The sequence below is a fragment of the Moschus berezovskii genome, chromosome 20 (assembly GCF_049115385.1).
Source record: "Moschus berezovskii isolate FMDL1 chromosome 20, NW_MosBer_1.0, whole genome shotgun sequence".
Taxonomy (NCBI): domain Eukaryota; kingdom Metazoa; phylum Chordata; class Mammalia; order Artiodactyla; family Moschidae; genus Moschus; species Moschus berezovskii.
In genome coordinates this window covers 74,328,740-74,354,303 of record NC_142479.1, presented here as the reverse complement: position 1 = coordinate 74,354,303, position 25,564 = coordinate 74,328,740, and the positions used below count along the sequence as shown (strand labels likewise).

General features: G+C 46.6%; 1 protein-coding gene across 1 annotated transcript; it reads left to right on the top strand.

The window, feature by feature from the left end:
* Positions 1-9,474: 9,474 nt before the first annotated feature.
* LOC129538184 (uncharacterized) lies at positions 9,475-10,721 on the top strand. The gene is made up of 2 exons (XM_055398241.2): positions 9,475-10,394; positions 10,534-10,721. Exon 1 carries the CDS (start codon positions 9,553-9,555, stop codon positions 9,958-9,960), a length of 408 nt encoding a protein of 135 aa, XP_055254216.1. The 5' UTR covers positions 9,475-9,552; the 3' UTR covers positions 9,961-10,394; positions 10,534-10,721.
* The last annotated feature ends 14,843 nt before the right edge of the window (positions 10,722-25,564 follow it).

Genomic DNA, 25,564 nt, shown 5'->3' with positions numbered 1-25,564 from the left:
CTTAACACCAGCCTTGGGTGTTTCTTCTGGCACATTACACTTCTAACTGACAATGCAGGAATGGGATTTGCCTAAGGCTCTGGTTCGGAGAAGGTAATGACACTGCACTCCAGTACTCTTGCCTGGAAAATTCCATGGACGGAGGAGCGTAGTAGGCTGCAGTCCATGTGGTCGCGAAGAGTCGGACACGACTGAGCGCCTTCACTTTCACTTTTCACTTTCATGCATTAGAGAAGGAAATGGCAACCAACTCCAGTGTTCTTGCCTGGAGAATCCCAGGGATGGGGGCGCCTGGTGAGCTTCCATCTATGGGGTCGCACAGAGCCGGACACGACTGAAGCGACTTAGCAGCAGCAGCAGCAAGGCTCTGGTTGCCGAAGCAACAAGGCAGGAAGAAATGCTGTCTCCTTGTTACTGCTTCCCTTAACTTTAAAATCGGTGCTGATGGGCTTTTGACATTCACAAGACCTTTGGGGCTCTAAATGACACCTGCCCTCAAGTAACGTCCTGGGGTAAATCATCAGAATGGAATTCAAAATAGGGCAGACTTTCAAGAAGCCGATTTCAAGAGATAAATTGCACTTACATAAGGTCAAAAATACCTGGAAAAATACTCCAATTCACTAAATAGTAAATCAATGGAAATCAGTACTACAAGGAGGCATCAACTCATACTGGTCAGAATGGCAATCATCAAAAAGATCTACCCAGAATAAGTGCTGAAGAGAGCATAAGGAAAAGGGAATCCTTCTACACACTTGGTGGGGATGTAAATGGCTGCAGGAACTATGGAAAACTGCATGGAGGTTCCTTACAAAACAAAAGAAGAGGAACCATATGACCTGGCAACCCCACTTCTGGGCTTAGATCTGGAAATAATCATAATTCAAAATGAAGCATGCACCTCTTGACTTAAAAAATAGCTACAATCTAGAATTTGTGTTTATGTTTTATTTGGTGGGAATTTTTAGGACCTCACACCTGGGAGACAGCATCTCAAGTAACCCTGGAGAACTGACCCTCAACTTCTAGGTTGTGACTGTTATTTTAAGTTGACAACCTGTTTTCAGGGCAGCACAATTTACAATAGTCAATACATAGGATCAGCCAAAATGTCCATCCACAGAAAAATAAGACTAAGTCTATACCTCTACACAGGAATACTACTCATCCATAAAACATAACAAAATAATGCCATTGGCAGCAGCATGCATAGAGCAAGTGATTATCATACTAAGTGAAGGAAACCAGAGAAAGACAAATATCATGACATATCACTGACAAGTGGAATCTATAAATTTATACAAACGAACTCATTTACAGAAGAAAAATAGACTCACTAACTTAGAAAACCTACTTATGATTATCCCAAAAAAAGTGTCAGAGCAGAGGGACACATGAAGAATTTGCAATTAACATATACATATTAGTATGTATCCTATAGATAAGCAAAAAACCTACTAAAAGGCACAGGGAAGTCTACTGAACACACTGTAAAAAAAAAACTTTATGGGGAAAAGAACCCTGAAAATTATAGATATACATATATGTATCCTGAATTAAGTTCCTCTATCTGCACACAGAGAAAAACCCCACAACATCAGATTTCAACTCTAATATAAAATAAAAATGAAATTCCAAAGTGTGGCACATGAAGAAATGCTGCCACCTGTGGCCATTTCCTATAACAACAACTTTAAAGCTGTGCTGAGAGGCGCTACCAAGTCCTGTATGGCTATAATTAAAAAACACCTGCCCTCAAGAAATATCTTAGGTGTGGTCATCGAAAAAGAATTCAAAACTGGGAAGTCATTGGAGAGGCTAATTTCAAGAAGTAAAGTTAACTCACATCCTTAAAAAAAAATCACATGTAAAGATGCCCTAAATAATATTTAGGAATGCAAATGAAAACTCCAACACGGTATCACTTCACTCTGGTTGAAATGGCCATTGTCAAAACTCTGGAAACAATAAATGCTGGAGAGGGTGTGGAGTAAAGGGAACCGATGCTGGGAATGTAAATTGGTTGCAGCCACTATGGAGGACAGTGTGGAGGTTCCTTAAATAATGACAGCCAGCATGAAATCAGAAGACTCCCTAAGCCATGAAATTAAAAGACGCTTGCTCCTTGGAAGAAAAGTTATGACCAACCTAGCCAGCATATTAAAAAGCAGAGACATTACTTTGCCGACAAAGGCCTGTCTAGTGAAAGCTATGGTTTTGCTTGTAGTCATATATGGATGTGAGAGTTGGACAATAAGGAAAGTTGAGCATCAAATAATTGATGCTTTTGAACTGTGATGTTGGAGAAGACTCTTGAGAGTCCCTTGGACATCTAGGAGATCCAACCAGTTCATTCTAAAGGAAATCAGTCCTGAATGTTCATTGGAAGGAGTGATGCTGAAGCTGAAACTCCAATACTTTGGCCACCTGATGCGAAGAGCTGACTCACTGGAAAAGACTCTGATGCTGGGAGAGGTTGAAAGTGGGAGGAGAAGGGGACGACAGAGGATGAGATGCTTGGATGGCATCACCGACTCGATGGACAGAGTTTGAGCGAGCTCTGGGAGTTGGTGATGGACAGGGAGGCCTGGCATGCTGCGGTCCACGGGGTTGCAGAGAGTCAGACACGACTGAGCGACAGAACTGGACTGGACAGAACACCATACACCAGAATAAACTCCAAACAGTATAAAGATCTAAATGATCGCATTAGATGCTGCTGCTGCTGCTAAGTCGCTTCAGTCGTGTCCAACTCTGTGCGACCCCATAGACGGCAGCCCACCAGGCTCCCCCGTCCCTGATACTATTAGAGTTTTCAGGAAAGTATAGACTGAACATGCTTTGGTGAATTTCAAGAGAAAAAACCAGATTGGTAGTTACCAGTGACAAGAACAAGGAGAGAATGAAAATGACTGTTGAATGTATATATGGGGTTTCATTTTGGGGTGATAAAATGTTATGGATCTAGACTTATGTGATGTTTGTACAACATTGTGAATGTATTATTTTCCACTGAATTTTTTACTTTAAAATGGTTCATTTTATGTGAATTTCACCTTTAGGTTTTTGGGGTTTTTTTTAATAAGAAGATAGGATCACAATTCCTGTGTACATAAAATACACACATCCAGGACAGGTATTATTTCCATCACTAGTGGGCAGAAATATGTATTAATCTCTGCACCAACCAAATTTCAAAATAGCACAAAATCAGGATCAGTACTGCCCAGAAAGAAAACTCAGCAATCTCTTTTACCTATTTCCAAATTTTAAATACTTTTCCTATGCTTAAAAGTTGTTTAAATGGTACATTTTATGCTATTACATTTTACTCTAATGAGAAATCAAATAAGAAATAATACATACGCACATACATACAGTGCTTTCTCTGATACTGTATATGTCTGCCCGCCAGGGGAGGAAGGGCTAATCATGTGGATGACAGGTAAAGGCTCTTTGGCGATGAGCAAGTGGTCCTTCTGGTGTCACACTCCAGGACTGCAACAGACACAGTGAGCAGCGACGGGGTTGGTATTGCATCTTCCTCCTGGGAGTGCTTTCCCCTGCTTTTGAGCCTCGCTGCCCTGGTCCCTCACTCCCGCCCCTGAAGTCCTACTCCCTAACACTGGTAGTACAAAGCTTCTGCCTCAGGCTGTGTTTTCTAGAGAATCCAGGTTAAGACAATTGGTACTTTCCACATGATTACACTCTTTTTAAGCCATTAGTAAATCTTCCTAGTGGTCAACATATTTTATTTGTAATAAAATACTGAGTTCTTGGGATTGTAAAGGATGGTAAATAGCAAATGCAGACCCCTCCCTGCTCTTCAGGATCTGAGAGGTGTAACAGGATGAGGGGGTCTTCCCAGGTGGCGCTAGTGGTAAAGAATCTGCCCGCCAAAGTAGGAGACACAAGAGACACAGGTTCCATCACTGGGTCCGGAAGATCTCCTGGAGGAGGAAATGGCACCCCACTCTAGTGCTCTTGCCTGGAAAATCCCAGGGGCAGAGGAGTCAGAGTCAGACGCGACCGAGCGACTGAACAAGAGGATGCGGGGTCCAGGAAGTGGCGGAGACTCGGACACAAACATTTCCTCTAGTCTGTTCGCTGTGTTAGCTTCTCCCCCTTCTCTCTCCTGTGTGCCCTGTGACCTGTCCTTCATCTCTGCCAGTTTCCAAAGAGGCCTTTTGGAGGACATCCATGCCCTCTAGCATGTCGTACCCGATGGCCAGGTGTCCTGCTCCCATCTTACTTGGCTTCTCAGGAGCATTTGGCTCAGCTGCCTTGTTGACACCTCCTCTTGGCTTCTCTGCCAGAGTGACCGTCACACTCTCCCTCAGCGGCTGTTTCTCCAGCGACGTCATCAAACCAGTGGCTCTGAGTGGAGGGTCCAGGTCTCTCCGCAGCCGTCTCCACTTCTGCACCCAGACTCTCTCCCTAGAGGCTCTCATCCAATCCCATGGCGTTAGACAGTATGACTAGGCTGATGACTTTCAAGTCACTCTCTTCTACCTTGCTTCAAGGTTGTTCAAGCTTCTCTCTTGAACCTCAGACTCCAGGCATCAACTCATTTTTCCTTGCGCATCTCTAACATGTTGGCTCCTCTTGGGTCAGCATCTCTCGTGTGCTAATGTCTCTCTTCTGAGACTGTTCCCCAGATCTTGGCCTGGCTGGCTCTCCTTGGGCTCTTTCTTCCCACTTGGGTCTCTGTCAAATGCCATGTCTCAAAGGACTTTCCTGGCCTCTCTGGTTAAGGTGGTCCTGAGAGCCTCTCTGTCCCACTTCCTAGATTTATTCCAGTCGTGTCATCTGTCACTATCTGAAGTGACTGCATGCCCCCTTCTTTATCTAAGTACCAACTGTCCTCCGTCCTCTGTCCTTGCTGCTGCTGCTCCCTACGATGTCCCTGGAGTTCAGAACAGTGCCTGGAAACACAATCGGATCTCTGTTCTTTGGATACAAAATATATATTTGTGGAATTAATGTGTGTGTGTGTGTGGTACCATTCTGAGTTGGTTAGTTCCCTTTGGCAGGCTGTTTTAAATGACTTGAAACAAAGGAGATCAGAGGGTGGTTTGCAATCTTTGGAAATAACTGTCTTTTCTGCCAGAGAAAAATTTCCCTGACCTTCATTTCTTTACAATTATTATAATTTGGTCCAGTGACCTAGGGTCACAGACGCTATTGGATTGTGGGGAGTAAAAATCACCCGTGCCTCCCTCCACGTCTGATGGGTGTGGAGAATGTCAGAGCTTGGAGGAGGGACCCGAGACACAGATGAGGGAATGTTGGTAAGCCCAGATGACAGGAGGGTCCTGAGAACCCTAAGTTTCCCTGCTGGTTGACTCAACAGAGGGGTTAACATGTGGTCCTGTGCCCAAAACTTGGACAGGATCCCAACTTCAGACTCAATAGCTCGGCAACCCCAAGTAAGTCGGGTTACCTCTCCTTACTCCAGTTTCCTCATTTCTATGGGGATGATGATGATGATGATTAAAAATAAAAACGCCTCTGTCTAGGTTTTATATAAGAATTAAGTAAAATAACCTATCCCAGTAAAATAATACTTGACACAGTTACCAAGCTGAATTTCTAGCTAGTTTGCTAAAAGGCGCCAAACTTGAAGTGTCACAGAACAAGTAAACTAGTGATTCTTTTAAGGGAATGTTTGACTTTGCCTCTGTTTAACATGCAGTATACCCCTCCCCGGAGAAGGCAATGGCAAGCCACTCCAGTACTCTTGCCTAGAAAACCCCATGGATGGAGGAGCCTGGTAGGCTGCAGTCCATGGGGTCGCTAAGGGTCGGGCACGACTGAGCGACTTCACTTTCACTTTCACACATTGGAGAAGGAAATGGCAACCCACTCCAGTGTTCTTGCCTGGAGAATCCCAGGGACAGGGGAGCCTGGTGGGCTTCCGTCTATGGGGTCACACAGAGTCTGACACGACTGAAGTGACTTAGCAGCAGCAGCATAGGTGGAAAGAGGAAGAAAAGAGAGAAATAAATATTCTCTCCAATAGTTAATTTTTTTAAAGTTTTTATTTATTTTTTAAGAAACTCTTAAAACATGACTTGGGCTTCCCAAGTGGAGCTAGTGGTAAATAATTCGCTTACCAATGCAGAAAATGCAGATGTGGGTTTGATCCCTGGGTTGGGAAGATCCCCTGGAGGAGGGCATGGCAATCCACTCCAGCATTCCTGCCTGGACAATCCCATGGATAGAGGAATCTGGCAGTCTACAGTCCAAGGGTCACGAAGAGTCGGACATGACTGAGGGGGCTTAGCACCCACGCACACGAGCCACGACTTTCCGGAGAAGCCGGCCTGGCCCTGAGGAGCCACTAGAGGGCAGCTCTGCGCTCTGGTCCCAGCAAGCTCTCCTATCACCTTCGCTGTAAGATCAAATCCGTTCTCCCAAGGAAAAGGGCTTCCCAAGTGGCGCAGTGGTCAAGAATCCGCCTGCCACTGCAGGAGATGCAAATAGACGTGGGTTCAACCCCTGGGTTGGGAAGATCCCCTGGAATAGAAAATGGCAACCCACTCCAGTATTCTTGCCTGGAAAATCCCATGGACAGAGAAGCCTGGCAGGCTACAGTCCACGGAGTCACGAAGAGTCAAATGCCACTGAGGGACTGAGCAAACAGGCTAGGAAAAGCGGGATGGGCGCTGAGCAAGCTCTCTGATCCCTCTCACAGCTGCAGGAAACCGCTGTTTTCTCCTTCTGTGGTCGCTGGGGCCCAGCGCAGAGAGGTTGAGTTGCCCAGAGCTTTGGGGCCAGTCCCCTGTGTCAGGGCTGCCCCAGGAATGAAGCAGGGTCCCCAAAGAGGCAGAGCTGGGCCCTGGGGAATTTCCCTTTGTGACCTGGAGGGACAACGGGAGGGAACCAGCTGGAGAACAGGAGGAAAGGAGGCAGAAGGACGGACCCACAAGGTCGGCTCAGCTTCAAGGTGGGCCCCAGACCAGGGTTGGGGTGGATGTCCCCATTCTCAGCAGGAAATCAGAGGGCTCAGCTCGCTGTCTGGATGTTTCATGGACAGTGGACGGAAGGGTACTGCTTCCACAGTTCGTTTATCAGCCCCCCCACACCTCAATAGACAACTTCTTGCCCACCCAATGTGTGTGTATGTACGTGTGTGCACAGGTGTATATGTTGCCCCGAGCTGAAGTCCAGAGGCCCCTGGGCCCAGTGAGGACTGTTTTTGTACTAGTTTGCTCAGGGTGCAATCAGAAAATACCAGACTCGGTGGTATTTGAACAGAAATCCATCTTCTCACAGGTCTGGAGGGTGAAGTCCAAGGTCATGGTGACTGCAGGGTCGGTTTCCTCTGAGGCCTCTTGCTGCCGCTTCACACAGGTATGCCTCTGACCCAGGAGGCCCTCCCTCTGTTTGAAAGACACCAGGCATGTTGGATTAGGACCTCATTTAAACTAACCACCTCTTTACCAACTTCTTCTCCAAATAGGCTACACTCTGAGGTACTGGGGGTTGGGCTTCATTGAACCTGGGAACACAATTCATCCTGTTAATAGACTGTGACTCAGGGGCTCGGTTCTCTTCAACGTCAAGAACAGCTTAAAGGTCCACCAGAAAGTTCACATGCTCTGACTGAGATGACAGAGGCAAGGAGGGGAGGCAGGGTGGGGAACTCTCCCGAGGACAGGGGTGGCTTTGGCCAGCGGGAAGGCGAAAGGGACTGTGAAGGGCACTGGTGCGGGGGCTGGGGAGGCTGAGAGGTGGGCAGTGGGAAGGCTATGGAGGATTGTGAAGGTGCTGGGGGGAGGGAGGGGGCAGAGGATGCTGTGAATTGTGCCAACCTCGTGTGGTCAGTGCCCCGCTGTTGGGGGGCAGAGCTGGGGCTGTCCTTCCTGCACTGTGACAAGAGTCAGGCCCTGCAGAGAGACCCAGGACATGGCGCAAGAAGGCACCTCCTGCAGTGGCTACCTGGTCCCTTGCGGGGAATTCTGATGTGCTTCTTAGTCTTACCTTCCCAGGGTGAAGCCCTGTGTGTCAGGGGAAGGAAAGGGAGCAAAAAACACACTCAGGGTCCCGTTCAGGCCAAGGGGGCTCACCAGAAGCCCAGGAAGAATGTTAAAGGGCCCATACCTGATAGGCAGGGGTGGGGGAAAACCAGGACCTGCCTTGACATTTAAGCCCTCCTCCTTCCCTCTCTCCTTCATTCCCATTCCTGGAGTAACACCTCGAGAGATCATAGCTGGAGACACGATGCTCTGCAGATGCCCCCTCCTCCCATCTGCAGTAGTGTGTGTGAGAGAGATCAGGCCACCGAGACAGCTGTTTTCCTGCTCTCTCCATTCCTGCTCGGCCGTTCCCTGGCTCATGTGTGCCCTGCTCAGCTGGCCGACCACGCCTCTTAACTGAAGAGCGTACTCCATAAATGCCTACATCTTTGCCCCCTGCTGCTGCTAGTGACGGGCTGGGTCTTCAGATCAGAACTACCTCCACCACGGCAGCCCATCAGAGGGGCAATGGGGCGGGGCAGGGGGCCTCCTTTGCTGTTTTCTTTGCTAACTGCTGAGCCAACCTGACATCAGTCCCCTCTTAACTGGTCACTGCCCTCTCCCCCAGGTAGCAAAGGCTGCTCCCATGTCCCACCTGCCATCTGCAGCCCACGGTAGGGTGTTCACCAGGACCCCTGAGTAAGCTCTGAAAACCACTGATATCTCTGTCGCTGACTCCAGGCTCTTTGTGTCTGGGCAAGTACTGGGCGTACAGGCCTGCAGGCGACAGCCCGCCTGTGGGTGTGTGTGCGTGTCACCCCTGGAGGTGCTGCACCTGCAGCAGAGGCAGCACGCCCTCCCCGCACACACTTTTCTGCTGGGCTTCAGTCTCACCAGCATCTCCCCGCGGTATGCTTTGCTATTAGACCATCCTCCAGAGCAACTGGAAGTCTCTCACTATCACATTCTGGGGCTCCCTCCAGGCCACCCCACGGACCCCCACCATGAGTTGAGAGTTCTGAGGAAGCAACTCGAAACTAAGTCGTGAAGAGGCCACGACTCCTCTGTTCAGCATAGTTTACGTGAAGAAAATTCATTCTTTAGGAAATTAGGGGCTACAGAGAAAAGTCTAACGATAGATGCTGACTTCCCTGGCGGTCCAGGGCTTGAGACTTCCCTGTCCCATGCAGGGGATGTGGGTTCGATCCCTGGTCAGGGAGCTAAAAACCCACATGCCTTGGAACCAAAAAGCCGAAACAAAAAACAGAAACAATATTGTAACAAATTCAATAAAAACTTTAAAAACGGTCCAAAAGTCTTTTGTTTAAAGTCTTAATAATAATAATAAAAAAAGCCAAGCAATGGATTTCTGTGGAACCTAGAGATGACTGTAGCAGCCCCAGCTCTGCCCTGTTTCTCGGGATGAGCGCCGCTTTTCCTAAGGAACCTGCCTGTCCTGGCCGCTGTGCACAGCGGTGCTGGCGTGAGCAGCACGGCGCCCACTCGGGGAGGCGGCGGGAGGGGCGGTTTGCGCAGAAGCAGGAAACGGAGGCCCCGCCGGCAACGCGGGCCGCGGGCTGAGCGCCGGATGGGCCCGAGGAGGGCCGCCCGGGAGGCGTCCGTGGAGAGGCCCCCGCGCGCTGGCGCTCCCCGGGGAGGAGCCCCCGCGGCTGCGGTGCTCGCCGCCTGGGCGCGCCGTCCCGGAGGCAGAGGGCCCGCGGGAGCCTCCCTGACGCCGCCCTTCCGCTCGGCGGCCGGCTTCCCGCCCCGCCAGCCACGCGCGCCTGCGGAGCACGCCCGCGGTCGTCGGGGAAACGTGACGGGGGACAGGCACCGCTCCCCGTCGGCCGGCGCCGGGGGGCGGTGGAGGGCGTCGCCGAGGGCCGGGACTGACCGCCGGGGCGACGGCGCAGCCAGCCGGCCGGGGAGCGCCCTGCCGCGGCTCGCCGGTTTCTCCCCGGCCTTGCGCGTCACGCGCGGCTTAAGACACTGGTGATGCAGCTGTTATGTATGCATGGGTACCTCGGCTTCTGCTTTCACACACGCACACAGGCGGCGCCCTTCCGAGGGATCCCCGGACGCCGGGGCCTGCAGCGCAGAGCCTGCGGGCCGGCTGCCCCTGTCGCCCCCGGGGCAGCGCGCGGGCCTGGACCGCGCCCACCGGCGCTCGCGTCCAGTGTCGCTCAGAGCGCCTCGCCGCCCAAGCCAAGTCTGCTCCACCTGGGACCTTCTGAAGCCTTCGCAGCTTCAGTGTCAACGACACTTTTGTCTGCGCACCCAGGGGGAGAGGGCTGGGCAGGCTGTTTTTTGTGTCCTTAATGGATCCAGCCCAAGGTCGATGGACCCCCGGACTTGCTCAGTTTCTCCTGATGGCCCTGCTCCAAGCACAGCGCTGAAGCCCAAAATGGACTGGCTGTTTCCTAACCCTCCGTGAGTTGTGTGTGTGTGTGTGTGCGCGCCTACGTGTGTGTGCATGCCTGCGTGTGTGTAAGGCCCCAAACTGTGATTTCATATCTGTCATAGTATGAAGCTGTTTAATGCCGTTTTCCCCCTGCTTTCATTCAAATAGATGATCTACCCTCCCCCGCTGACTCAGTTGTGAAGAATAAGTGACTGTGAATGAAAATTTTTGCAAATGAACCCAACCAACGGCTGAGCCAGGGCTTTGCTGATGATGAAAATATCGTTTTAGTAAATGTATAGGTCCTCCCTCGTGTGTGACTATATTACAGATAATTTGCCTTTTGTAATAAAATACCAGTGCTTGTGAAATAGCTTATTTTTTTACTTGTGATAAAAGACTTACCATTTTAACCAAGTGAACAGTTCTGTGGCATTAAGTCCATTCACATTGTTGTACAATCGTCACCACATATCCATCTCCAGAACTTTTTCATTTTTCCCAACTGAAATTCTGTATCGAATAAGATATAACTCCCCCTTACCCCCTACCCCAGCCTCCAGCTACCATTCTTATACTTTCTGGAAAATGACTCATTTTCATATCAGTTAAGTATATTCTGGAGTACCTTATATCGTCACTCACATTCATCCTCTCGTGTATTCATTTCACAAGTATTTATTGAATGCCTGTGCTGGTAAATAGAACAAAACACCTGCCCATGTGAAGCTTACATTCTTAAATGGCAAACTGATCTAAAAAATAAAAATAAGTGTAGAATGGTAATAAATGCTACCTAGGGAGGCCTGGCGTCCTGTGATTCATGGGGCCGCAAGGAGTCGGACACGACTGACCGACTGAACTGAACTGAAGGCAACAGTTGCCAGGTGGTGCAAGAGGGTTTCTCAGCATATGAAATTGTTGCTGGAGCCTTCAGTGAAGTGAGAAGGAGTCAAGCGAGGACCTAATGGAGGAGAATGTGGGGGAGGTTCTGGAAGGGGAGGAGGCCTGGAAGGAACAGATGCATCCACCCTGAGGAGATATTATCAATTACAGGATTTTCACTCCAGGTAGTAAACCCAATCAAGAAGGGTTTATGGGAACTCCAGTGGTCAGGATTCTGCACTTCCACTTCTGGGTTTGATCCCTGGTCAGGGAACTAAGATCCTGCAAGCCCCTGGTACAGCCAAAAAGAACTGCTTAGACCACCACTTCTCAAAGTGAGATTGGGGGAATTCCCAAGGATTCCTACGACACTTTTAAGGCATCCATGGAGCTAAAGCATTTTCACGGTAAGACTGAGACCCCTTCATTCTTCCAGCAGCCTGAAGTGGAGGTGTTCCAGCAGCTGTGTGATGTGTGACAGCACAGAGAGCAAGTGCGGGACAGTTATTGCTAGAATCCGGCCGCCTCCTGTTCCCTCAGACATTAAAGGGATTTGCAGAAAGGCAGAATAACCACTCTTCGTACTAGTTCTTTTTCTTTTAGAAAATATCATTATGTTTTCATAAATCCATGTTGTTTATATGAACATCAAATGAGTTTATCTTTGCCTATAAATATACAAACTTTGTCTCAGTTTCTAATATGGTAAATACTGATCCGTAGCACACTCAGACAGAAGCTCTTTGGGGTCCTTGGTAATTTTCAAAGACCTGAAAGGGGCCCTGAAACCACTAGCATAGCCAACAGGGATATTTATTATCTCACATGATCAGAGGTTCAAAGGGTCAGTGGTGGGCCCTGGGGTAGAGACAGTGGTTCAACCACAACTCTGAGAACAAGGGTGCTTTCCATCTTTCTGACTTTCCATTTGTCCACTCTCAGCTTGTCAGCAGCATCTCTTCCTTATGGTCAAAAGACAAGGTTGAGCATTTATAGACACTGCAGGTGTCTAGCCAAGAAAGGAATTTCCTCTCTTGAATCTGCAGGAGGGGAAAAATCGTGCCTAAATGCTTTCCCACAGAAACTGTTGGCCAGGATCAGGCCACACGCCCATACTCCAGCCCTGCAGAGTCTGAGAGGCGAGTCTTGGCATTTTTAGCTTCTGTGACAAGAAAGGTGGTGGGGAAGGATACTGTGGGACTGGGCCATTGGAACAGCTTGTCCTGTTAGAGAAGCAGCAAACCATCTGACCAGGAGCAGGGGAATACTGTTGGTGACACATACAAAGAAAAGTGGGGAGAAGGGTAAGCTCTACTACTCTAGCTTAGAAAATGTTGTTATACCTGGGTCTGAAGTTGACATGCGTCCTAGGTACTTTTTAACAAGGTTCAGTCAACAGCAAGAATGAGGTCCAGCTGATTTGCTGGATGAAAACTTGATACAAAGTTAGAATCCATTATCCTGAATTCCTCAGGGGCTTCCCAGGTGTCTCAGTGGTAAAATTAAAAAAAAAAAAAAATCCACCTGCAATGCAGGAGATGCGGGTTCAATCCCTGGGTGAGGAAGATCCCCTGGAGGAGGACATGGCAATCCACTCCAGTATTCTTGCTGGAGAATCCCATGAGCAGAGGAGCATGGTTGGCCACAGTCCATGGGGTCACAAAGGACAGACACGACTTAGCGACTAAACAATCACAACAACCCTAAATTCCTTAATGCATTGGACTTTTTGTGGTGTATTTTAATTTCTTCACTTGACTTTTAAATTAACATTTAATTTAACTATTAAATAACTAATGTATTTAATTAAAGTTATTTAAGTAACAACTATTAAATTACTAATTTAAATTATTATTAAAAGGTAGTCTGATTTACAGTAGCCAAGATATGGAAGCAACCTAAGTACCCATCAACAGATGAATGGATAAAGATGTGGCACACACAATGAAGAGACTCCACATGCTGTAACTAAGATCAGTGCAACCAAATAAATAAATATTTTTTTAAAAAATTTAAGAAAGAAGATGTGGCGTGTGTGTGTGTGTGTGTGTTCAGTAGCTCAATCATGTTTAACTCTTTGAGGCTCCATGGACTGTAGCCCACCAGGTTCCTCAGCCCTGGAATTTTGGAATTTTCCAGGCAAGAATACTGGAGCGGGGTGCCATTTTCTACTCTAGGGGATCTTCCTGACCCAGGGGTTGAAACTGCATCTCTTGTGTCTCCTGTATTGGTAGGTGGATTCTCAACCAACAGTACCACCTAGGAAGCCATATGTGTGTGTGTGTGTGTGTATACACACACACATATATAGTTGTCAGCCATACAAAAGAATGAAATTTTATGATTTGCAGAAACATGGATTGACTTGGAGGGCATTGTGCTAAATTAAACAAGTCAGAGAAAAACAAAAGACAAATACTGTATGACATCACTTATAAAATATACAACAAACTAGTGAATATAATAATGTTAGGGGAAGCACTCTGATTGAAACTGCCCACCCTGGCCAGGCACCATAGTAACTATTTGCATGAGTGGTTTTATGACAGGGGGTCCTGGTAAAGAACAGGTAACTAATAAGCCTTCACCAACCAGAAGAGTTCGGGAAAGGTCAAAAGGAGACACCACATGTCCAACCACCTCCCAGAATCCTCCGCTCTGGCATCCATCTTGGCTGAACAAGGCGTGCACCACCAGGAAGGACTCTGAGTCAGAATGATTGGCTAAAGACAACCCGGAAACTAATCCCATCACCATAAAACCCGAGACTGCAAGCCAGGTGACACAACTGTTCTCCTGGGTTCCCTTACCCTCCTGCTCTCCCCCGGGGCGCACTTTCCAATAAAATCTCTTGCTTTGTCACCTCATGTGTCTCCTCGGACAATTCATTTCCTAGTGTTAGACAAGAGCCCGGTTTCTGGCCCTGGAAGGGGTCCTCCTTCCTGCAACAATGCTACTGCTGCTGCTGCTAAGTCACTTTAGTCGTGTCCGACTTTGTGTGACCCCATAGACGGCAGCCCACCAGGCTCCGCCATCCCTGGGATTCTCCAGGCAAGAACACTGGAGTGGGTTGCCGTTTCCCTCTCAAATGTGTGAAAGTGAAAAGTGAAAATGAAGTCGCTCAGTTGTGTCCGACTAGTAGCGACCCCATGGACTGTAGCCCACCAGGCTACTCTGTACATGAGATTTTCTAGGCAGGAGTACTGGAGTGGCTTGTCATTGCCTTCTCCGTCCTGCAACAATAGCAACCACCAAAAAAACAGTCTCACAGATATACAGAGAAAACTAGCAGTTACCAGTGGGGAGGGGCAAGGTAGGACTAAGGGATTAAGAGATACAAACTATGTATTAGATAAATAAGCTATAAGTATATATCACACAGCACAGGGAATATAGATAATATTTTATAAAATAACTATGAAGGGAATATAATATTTGAAGTTATGAAGCACTATGCTGTACACCGAAACTCACATAATATTGTACAGTGTTGTTGTTCAGTCACCAGGTCATCTCTGACTCTTCAACCCCATGGACTGCAGCACACCAGGCCTCCCGGTCCCTCACCCCCTCTCTTGGAGTTTGCCCGAGGAATATTGTACTATACCTCAATTTTCTTTAAAAAAAAAAAAAAGGTGATCTGATGAAGGGAGGTGGGGCAGGAAGGATTGGAAGAAGGGTGGGAAAGACATTTTGTAACTATGCAGGAGGACCAGGCTTTTCACCTGGAAAGTCTGGGCTAGCCGGCTGTGCCTGCATCTTGGACTTGGCCTGCAACGTCCCCAGGCAAAGGGCAGAAGTGTGTGACCCCTGAAGACAGTTTTCCTCTGTGCTCTTTGCTAATGAGACTTGTAAACTAAAAACCATAGTCACAAGCTGCAAGTAGAGAGTGATTTTATTTGGTGGGAATGTTTAGGACTCTGACCCCAGGAGACAGCATCTCAGTAGCTCTTAGAAAACTGCTCCAAGGAGGCAGGAGGGGGAGTCAGGGTATATACAAGTTTGCAACACAGGCTGTCTGAACAGTAAAGATCAGATATCCAGTTAAGGAATTAGCATTCTATGAGAAGATGTAAGCCTCTGGGCTCACTGAATTCATTCCTTTCTTATGCACCTCAGCTATCTGGGGCCAATCCTGTTTCCTAGTTCACCCTGCTTCTCGCATTCCCCTAGCTCCTCAGCAATCACCATGGGGGTGGCAGCATTCTCTGGACCGCAGTTTGGGGAGCCCTCATTCACATTTGGAGGCCAGAAATCTCTGATGACTCTGACATTTCTTGTTTATTAATGTGGCAGGAGATATTAATATGGCAGTTGTTTCCAGAGTGGACTCCAAAAAAATACCCAAACAAATCCAAGTCAGATGGATCACAATTTTGCTTGTCTTTTGTATTACCATTTTATATCAATGATCTTTTTTTTTTAAACGTTCAGTCAAATGTTTATTGATAATCTTCTAAATCCTGGTTAATTGACCCTTGACACAAAAATAGACTTGATCAAGTGTCATAAGCTCAAGAAATCTCCAAGTGGAAAAATTTCATGGCCTTAAAAAATAGGTTTTTAGATATAGTGTTGCTTGATTTCCTTTAGTCAAAATGGCTCTATATCTAAATAACTCTGTTAGAATGTACTTTGCTTAATTTTACAAAAACCCTCAAAAGGGCAGTCATGGGGTTTTATGATGGGAATTCTGACTTTGAAATTGATGACCTGAACATGGGAATGTCAGGGTGTCAATAATATGTATATATTTCAAAGGCTGCTGCTGCTGCTGCTGCTAAGTCACTTCAGTCGTGTCCGACTCTGTGTGACCCCATAGATGGAAGCCCACCAGGCTCCCCCTCCCTGGGATTCTCCAGGCAAGAACACTGGAGTGGGTTGCCATTTCCTTCTCCAATGTGTGAAAGTGAAAAGTGAAAGTGAAGTAGCTCAGTCGTGTCCGACTCTTAGCGACCCCATGGACTGCAGCCTACCAGGCTCCTCCATCCATGGGATTTTCTAGGCAAGAGTACTGGAGTGGCTTGCCATTGCCTTCTCCGATTTCAAAGGCAGAACACAGTAAAGTCTGTACGGTAAACCTGATTGCCTGGCCTAACACAGATAATAAAATCAAGCCTAAAAAAGTACAGATTTGTTGCTGTTATTGAGGTTGGTTTGTAATCAATGTTCTAGTTATTAGAGATTTATATTTAGGTCAGACATTTGCTGATTCAGTTTTTTAAGAATTTGCAAACAGTGCTTCCTTGGGCTCCCCCAGCCAGAGGGGTGTAGAGCAGAGGCATGAATGCTAATTGCAGTTGTAATGAGGCTGGGAGCATCCCCAAGGCACCAGGCCTGTGGTCAGAGAGAAACTTGCTTGTAATTTGCACTGCTAGCACTGCCACCTGAGGTAGGGTGCCTTGTCTTGTGTCGGAGACCAAGGAAAAGGCACAGGTTTACGAAGCGCAGATTTTAGCAGATGAGTTATGGGACCAGTCAAAGCTGTGTTAATAGAAGGAATGCAAATTTCCTATGGAGCCTAGAAAGGAGGGGGTTTGAGGAGAAAATAAATCCTGGTCAAGGCAAGAGATGTTTGGTTTTAAATAGGCAAAGAGAAACCAGCTGCTGTTTAAGTGGAACTCCCCCATCTTTGAAATCAGAGCTGACTCTTCCCCTCTCCCTGGGAAGCACTGAGTTCCTGCAGCCCACTGGCCGAGCTGCAGAGGCACCAATAACCTGGCAGAGGAGAAAGGCGGCAACCTCCTTTTGACACCGGAGGCTTCTGAAATTTACAAGATAAGAGAAGGAGAAAGAGGGAATTGAGGCTTCATCCTTCCTGTAAAGGAGGGTGATGGATGGGGGACAGAGTAGGGAGTCTGGGAAAAGGAGGGTGTTTACCAGCAAGAGCTGCCTGCAGACAGGGAATGGGGAGATTTCAAAAAATATTATCTAATACAACGCAAAATATGCTATTTCTAAATTAGCAAAAGAAAAAGGTTGAATTGTATTCTGGATTCGATAGATTTAGTATACTTTACAAGTAGCAAAGTAAAGTGTAATAAATCTACCTGTGGTGGCTGTGTGGTAAAGAATCTGCTTGCAATGCAGGAGACATGGGTTCAGTTCCTGAGTCGGGAAGATCCCCTGGAAAAGGAAATGGCAGTCCACTCCAGTATTCTTGCTTGGGAAGATAGGAGGCTGGTGGGCCTCAGTCCATGGGGTCACAAAGAGTCAGACATGACTTGGTAAAACAAGACCAACAACGTGTAGCAAATGGCTAGGTGTTTGTGACTAGGGTTTGGAGATTCAATACAAACTCAAGACATTCCCTAAGAGAAATGGCAAAGAGAACTTTGAAGGATGAGAAACTGAACCTGCCTCCATGAACGATTTTGGCTTCTGCATCAGGCCTGCTCCTCTTGGGTGTAAATGCTGGACACTAGTTGCCCTTAATTTATTTTTTGAAGATGAAACAGAGATGTAACACCGGTGGTAACAGAGCCCATCCTCATGTCCAAGAGAAGAGTAGTGGCAACTCTGAGGCAGATGAGGTCAGGGTAGGTGGCTCTAGTTTCTACAAAGGCACACTGGAAGACTCTATCCAACTTCTTCTCCCTGGCAAACCTGGCCTTGGATTCCAGCCCAGGCCAGGAGCACCGTTAATGCCTGGCTTGAGGGAGCATGTGCTTGGTCAGCAGTTATATGGCAATGGAACAAAAGTGAAACTGGGTCCCAAGCAAGAGTGGGTCACACCTGGGTTCTGGGTCACAGCGTAATGTGGAAACTGGTGTTGCATCTTGGGAAGGGGCCAACAAGGGAATAAATTTGAAACCAGGATTTGAAGGAGTAGATTGCTAGCCCTGAACTGGGAACAAGGTGAGGCTGGGAGAATGACCTCTGAAAAATCCCCGAAGAATATCTATGTAGGCAAGAAATATGGAGTGGAATGGACAGAACTGTTGGGAAGCAGCATGAGGGCTGTGGAAATTAGAACTTGCTCAGGCCCTTGGAAAACCAGAATGGCTGCCAAAAAGAAAGGGCAAATCGTATGGGATTCTTCCCAGGGGAGGGCAGAGTCTGTTTGCGTCCAGGAAGCCTTCTCTCCCAGCATTCCTCCCCAGGCCCCGACCTTTTTGATCTACACGGTGTCTCTAGCTCTTCTTTGTGGAGCCAGTAATTGGACAGGTTTCTCTGATGTGCAGTCACGCAGGTAAGTGTTCTTTGCTGCCAGTGATCCATGAAGAGGGAGTTACTGATGCCTGCAGGGGATCTTGGGCAAAAGAGGTCCCCTTTGCCTGCTCTGCAGATCTTGAGTCTTCTCATCCTCCAGCGTTGTATGAGCCACTTCCTTAGACTGTCTCTCTCCTGCATACACACACACAGAGGAGATACGGGAATCTGTATATTCTGTGTATCTATATCTTCCTGGTCCTGTTTCCCTACAGAACCCTCACTGATACCCTCTCTACCTTTGTTCTTTTTAATATTTAAAACATTTTTATTTATTTATTTATGGCTGACCTGGGTCTTCACTGTTCTGGGCAAGATTTCTCTAGTTGCAGTGAGTGGGGGCTTCTTTCAAGCTGCGGTGTGCAGGCTCCTCATTGCCGTGGCTTCTCATGTTACAGAGCACAGGCTCTAGAGCATGCAGTCTTTAGTAGCTGGGGTGGACAGGCTGAGTTGTTGCAAGGCACATGGGATCTTCCACATGGACCAGGGATCGAACCCGTGCCTCCTGCATTGGCCAGTGGATTCTTAACATTTGACCACCAGGCAAGTCCCTCCCCTTTGTTCTTACTGCTTCTCCTGTGTGACCGATTTTCCTTCCAGTGTCCCTCCCCTCCCCTGCTCTTTCTTCTTCCTTATACCAACAAAGGTCCATCTAGTCGAAGCTATGGTTTTTCCAGTAGTCATGGATGTGAAAGTTGGACTATAAAGAAAGCTGAACGCCAAACAATTGATTCTTTTGAAGTGTGGTGTTGGAGAAGACTCTTCAGAGTCCCTTGGACTGCAAGGAGATTAAACCAGTCAATCCTAAAGGAAATCAGTCCTGAACATTCATTAGTAGGACTGATGCTGAAGCTGAGACTCCAATACTTTGGCCACCTGATGTGAAGAACTGACTCAATGGAAAAGACCCTGATGCTGGGAAAGATTGAAGGTGGGAGGAGAAGGGGACGACAGAGGATGAGATGGTTGGGTGGCATCACCGACTCGAGGGACATGAATGGGAGTAAGCTCTGGGAGTTGGTGATGGACAGGGAGGCCTGGTGTGCTGCAGTCCATGGGGTCGCAAAGAGTCAGACACAACTGAGCAAATGAACTGAACTGAATCATTCTTTCTCACAGAAATAATGAAGCTTCAGTCCTATTTATTCTCTTTCAGCTGTGCCTCTGAAGCTGGTGTAGAAGGAAAAGTTGCAGATGTGAGTAAAGGCACCAGATTTTTAATCCTGGCTTTTTCATCTATTAGCTATGTTGACTGGACACGTGCCTATGAATTGGGGCTGGATGTTGATCACCGCTGTGGTTAAGCTGAGCAGAGACCTCACCATGCCAGGACCCATGTCAACCCTGGACGTGCTCTCAGCCAGCTGTCCCCTCAGCCTCCTGAGAACAGACTCTTGTCTCGTGCTGTGATGCTCCCTTCAACTCCACAGATGTGAGGGACACAGCCTAGGCGTTCAGTGTATGAATGCCTTGTGTCAGGAGCACAGTCCTGTAAGCACCAAGTTTGAGACGAGCTGTGCCTTGAACCCACCTGTGAGACACAGAAACGAGTGTTTTAAGGAGAATGCCTGGACTTTCTAAAAGGCTGGACAGTGGACAGTGGGGAAAACACCCATTTGTCTCTAAATCCAACTATAAGGTTTCCCAGGCTCCCAATCATGTCGTCTCCGGTTTCTCTCATGTGCTATTACCCTCCTGGTTTTAATGTCTCTGTTTTATCCTGCCTTTCTAAGTCCTGACTTTGGGTTCCTGATGCATCTCTCCATCCGGTATTCTTCCCTGGAGAATCCCATGGACAAGAGGATCCTGGTAGGCTATGGTCCGTGGGCCCACAAAGAGTTGGACACGACTTAGCAACTACACAGGGTGTCTCTCTATTTCAGTGCGGTTTTGGCCCACCTATCTCTTTGGCCTGAAGTCCCTGCTCCAAACTCCTTGCCTGGGAATCCACAGATAATTCCCCCCATTCCTAGGCCCCTGCTGGATCCTGACAAACTGCATCACCAGGGAGAGTGCAGGGGCTCCCACTGTGCATTGTGCATAGTTTTACAAGTCAATGAGTACAGATGAAGCCTCATCTGAGTGAATGCCCAAATCTTACTTGCTCTGAGCTGTCACCTTTCCAATCTTTTATAGTAGCCTTTCCTACTTTTGCTAGCGTGTGAAATGAGTGCAATTGTGTGGTAGTTTGAACATTCTTTGGCATTGCCTTTTTTCAGGATTAGAATTAAAACAGAATTTTCCAGTCCTGTGGCCACTGCTGAGTTTTCCAAATTTGCTGGCATATTGAGTGCAGCACTTTAACAGCATCATCTTTTAGGATTTGAAATAACTCAGCTGGAATTCCATCACCTCCACTAGTTTTGTTCTTAGTGATGCTTCCTAAGGCCCACTTGACTTAGCACTCCAGGATGTCTGACTCTAGGTGAGTGATCACACAATCATGGTTATCTAGGTCGTTAAGATCTTTTTTGTATAGTTCTTCTATGTATTCTTGCCACCTCTTCTTAATATCTTCTGCTTCTGTTAAGTCCATACCATTTCTGTCCTTTATTGTGCCCATCTTTGTACAAAATATCCCCTTGGTATCTCTAGTTTTCTTGAAGAGATCTCTAGTCTTTCCCATTCTATTGTTTTCCTCTATTTCTCTGCATTGATCAATTAGGAAGGTTTTCTTATCTCTCCTTGCTATTCTTTGGAACTTTGCATTAAGAAGGATATAACTTTCCTTTTCTCCTTTGCCTTTTGCTTCTCTTCTTTTCTCAGCTATTTGTAAGCCCTCCTCAGACAACCATTTTGCCTGTTTTCTTTTTCTTGGGAATGATTTTGATCACTGCCTCATTTCACACACTAGGAAAGTAATACTCAAAATTCTCCAAGCCAGGTTTCAACAGTATGTGAATCGAGAACTTCCAGATGTTCAAGCTGGATTTAGAAAAAGCAGAGGAAACAGAGATCAAATTGCCAACATCCCCTGGATGACAGAAAAAGTGAGAGAATTCCACAAAAACATCTACTTCTGCTTCATTGGCTACACTAAAGCTTTTGACTGTTTGGATCACAACAAATTGTGGAAAATTCTTCAAGAGATGGGAATCCCAGACCACCTTATCTGCCTCCTGAGAAACCTGTATGCAGGTCAAAAAGCAACTGTTAGGACCAAAAATGGAACAATGGACTGGTTCCAAAGTGGGAAAGGAGTACATCAAGGCTGTATATTGTCACCCTGCTTATTTAACTTATACGCAGAGTACATTGTGTGAAATGTCCAGTTGGATGGAGCACAAGCTGGAATCAAAACTGCCAGGAGAAATATCAATAACTTCAGATATACAGATGATACCACCCTTATAACAGAAAGCAAAGAGGAACTAAAGAGCCTCTTGATGAAGGTGAAAGAGCAGAGTGAAAAATCTGGCTTAAAACTCAATGTTTTTTAAAAAAAGATCATGGCATCCGGTCCCATCACTTCATGGCAAATAGATGGGGAAACAATGGAAACAGTGACAGACTTTATTTTCTTGGGCTCCAAAATCACTGCAGATGGTGACTGCAGCCACGAAATTAAGATGCTTGCTCATTGGGAGAAAAGCTGTGACCAACCTAGACAGCATATTAAAAAGCAGAGACGTTACTTTGTCAACAAAGGTCCCTATAGTCAAAGCTATGGCTTTTCCAGTATCATGCATGGATGTGAGAGTTCAACCATAAAGAAGGTTGAGTACCAAATAATTGATGCTTTTGAACTGTGGTGTTGGAGAAGACTCTTGAGAGTCCCTTGGACTACAAGGAGATCCAACAAGTCAATCCTAAGGAAATCAACTCTGCATCTTGATTGGAAGAACTGATGCTGAAGCTGAAGCTCCAATAGTCTGGCCACCTGATGCAAAGAGGCAACCCATTGGAAAAGACCCTGATGCTGGGAGAGATTGAGGGCAGGAGGAGAAGGGGGTGACACAGGATAAAATGGTGACAAAGGATGAGATGTACAAAGGATTGGATGGCATCACCGACTCAATGGACGTGAGTTTGAGCAAGATCCAGGAGATGGTGAAGGACAGGGAAGCCTGCCGTGCTGTAGTTCATGGGGTTGCAAAGAGTTGGACAGGACCTAGCAATTGGACAACAGCAAGGTCTCAGGACTATTGTAAAGTTAAGGTGCTAAGAGAAGTCAATGGGGGAAAACGTAGTCTTTCCAACAAACGTTGCTGGGACAACTGAACATCCACATTTAAAAGAGTTAAGCTGAGGGACTTCCTTGGTGGCTCAGCAGCTGGACTCTGTGCTCCCCATGCAGTGGGCCCAGTTCCCATCCCTGGTGGGAGTACTGGACCCCATATGCTGCAGCAAAGACTCCATGTGCTGCAACTAAGATTTGGTGTAGTCAAATAAACAAATATTTTTAAAAATTTATTTAAAAAGAATTAAGTTGAATTCGTATCTTATACCATACACAAACATTAACTCAAAATGGCAATAAAGTTAAATGTGAGAGCTAAAGTTATAAAGTCTTAGAGGAAAAGGGGAATAAACATGACCTAGGGTTACACAACAATTTCTTAGATATGACATCAAATGCACAAATGATATAAGCAAAAATTCACAAATTGGACTTTATCAAAATTAAAAATTTTACACTTCAAGTGACATCATCCAGAAAGTGAAAAGATAACTCACAGAACGGAAAAAGCTAGCATATTATATAACTGATAAGGGACTTTTATCCAGAATATATAAAGAAAGAACTCTTACAGCCTAAGAAGAAAACTATTTCCATTTTTAAAAATGGGCAAAGGATTTGAAGAAACAGTTCTCAATGAAGACATACAAATGGTCAGTAATCACATGAAAAGATGTTCAACATCATCAGTCATTAGGGAAATGCAAATAAAGCCAAAATGAAATACCAGTTTATATCTACCAGGAGGGCTAGAATAGAAAAGACAATAGCAAGTGTTGGTGAGGATGTAGAGAAATGGAGTCCCTCATTCATTACTGGAATGTAAAATGGTGCAACCACGGGACAGTTTGGCAACTTCTCATCATGTTCCCACATGACCCAGTGATTTCACTCTTAAGGAAACAAAAATAAATGTCCATACAAAGACTTGCACAAAATGTTCATAGCAGTGTTGTTCACAGTAACCAAAAACTGGGCACAACCCAACTGCCTGTCAACTGTGAATGGATAAACAAGCGGGGCTATTTCCACACAGTCTGAGGCACGGATCACAGTGGAAAGGGATGGAGCTCTGACACGGGCTGCAGCACGGAGGAGCCCGAAGAGCACTGGGCGAAGCGGAAAGAAGGCGGCCAGGGAAGACCATGCGTGACACGTTTGCCATCGACACGGAGTGTCCACAAGGGGCAAAGCTGCAGACACAAAGTCCAGGGACCAGGGGAAGGGTGGGGAGTGACTTTAAGTGGCTACAAGGTTTCTTTCTGCAGTGATGAAAGGCTCTAAAATTAGATAGTGCTGTTGGTTACACAACTCTCTGAATGTTCGGAAGACCACTGAATCGTATACTTTAAATGGATGAATCTTATGTATGTAAACTATATCTTGATAAAGTTTTTTTGAAAAGAAGTTTGATTAATTCAGAGATATCTGTCTCTGAGACAAATAAAACTTGCAACTTAAAAATAATTCACCAGTTACTTCATATGCAGTTCCTAGGGCCTAGGAGCTTTGTGAGAATCTACAAAAAGTTTTTTTGAGACCTAAAAAAAAATGTATTGGCTTTAAACTGTAAAGATTTGAAATCAAAAGCTGACAAAATACACTATTATGTCAACGAGACAATGAAAACCAACTCACCTGAAACTAACATGCATACACACCAACTCATGGACTATGGGAATGTGGGTGTATTCACGTTTGACATGCAAAGGCTTGAGACGCCCACGAGCAGGGAGGGGGTTAGGACTACGAGGGTCTTAGGACAGGGAGGCCGCTTCAGGGAGCTGGTTCTTCCTTCCCTGCGGCTCCCATAATCGTCAGCGGCAGTCTCGCCCTGTCTTCGCTCCTCAGTCAGAACAGTGGTAGAGAGGGCTCACGTTTTGCCTTCCAGGGAGTTTGTTATCCTACAGAAAAATCAGTGTGTGCAACGTGGCTTTCTGACAGCAAATCAAGTGCTCTCATTCCACTCCAAGTTCCTCAGGAGGAACCCAGCCCTGCCACATAGCATAGGGTACCTGCTTCTACAGCTGCAACGGCCCTCGCTGCGCTACAGAAAATACATGCTCACATTTCTGCCCCTACGCCGAAAACAGCGTGCTCCCTGAGGATCCGGGTGCCCCTCATTCACTTTTGAATCCATGGCCCGGCATGGCGCCACACACGTGCTCTAGGCCCCCAAAGAGACTTAAGTTATTTTTATCTATAGTGTTCACTGTGGCAGTGACCTGGGTTCTTGCTTTCATCTTATAAATTTCAACCCTCACATGCCAATAAAGAAGCTCCTGCTAAGTTGTTTCAGTCGTGTCCAACTCTTTGCGATCAGGTGGACTATAGCCCGCCATGTTCCTCTGTCCATGGGATTCTCCAGGCAAGAATACAGGACTGGGTTGCCATGCCCTTCTTCAGGGGGTCCTTCTGACCCAGGAATCAAACCCATGTTAAATAAACTAAATTTGTTTAAAATAAATAATTTCAATCCTCTTTGGGAAAGAATATGAGAGAAAAAGTGTTATCATATCACTATTGGGCAGTCATTAATGTTTTCTTCACGCAAGGAATGGAAGCTTGGAAGCTCAAATTAGTGGGTGAAAGTTGAAGAATTAGCAGGATATCTACCCAATCTCGGGTTTCCCAGGTGGCTCAATGGTAAGGAATCCACCTGCAGTGCAGGAGACACAGGTTTAACCCTGGGCCAGGAAGATCCCCTGGTGAAAGGAATGGCAACCCACTCCAGTATTCTAGTCTGGAGAATTCCACAGACAGAGGAGCTTGGCACGCTACAGTCCACGGGGTCACAACAGCTACACAGTCTCAAAGTGTCTTTCCACAAGACTGTGACATCATGATTTAAAAGAGATAGGTATGTGATCATTCAGATGGCTAAAATATTTATTTCTCATATATCTGGACTTCATCTACAGT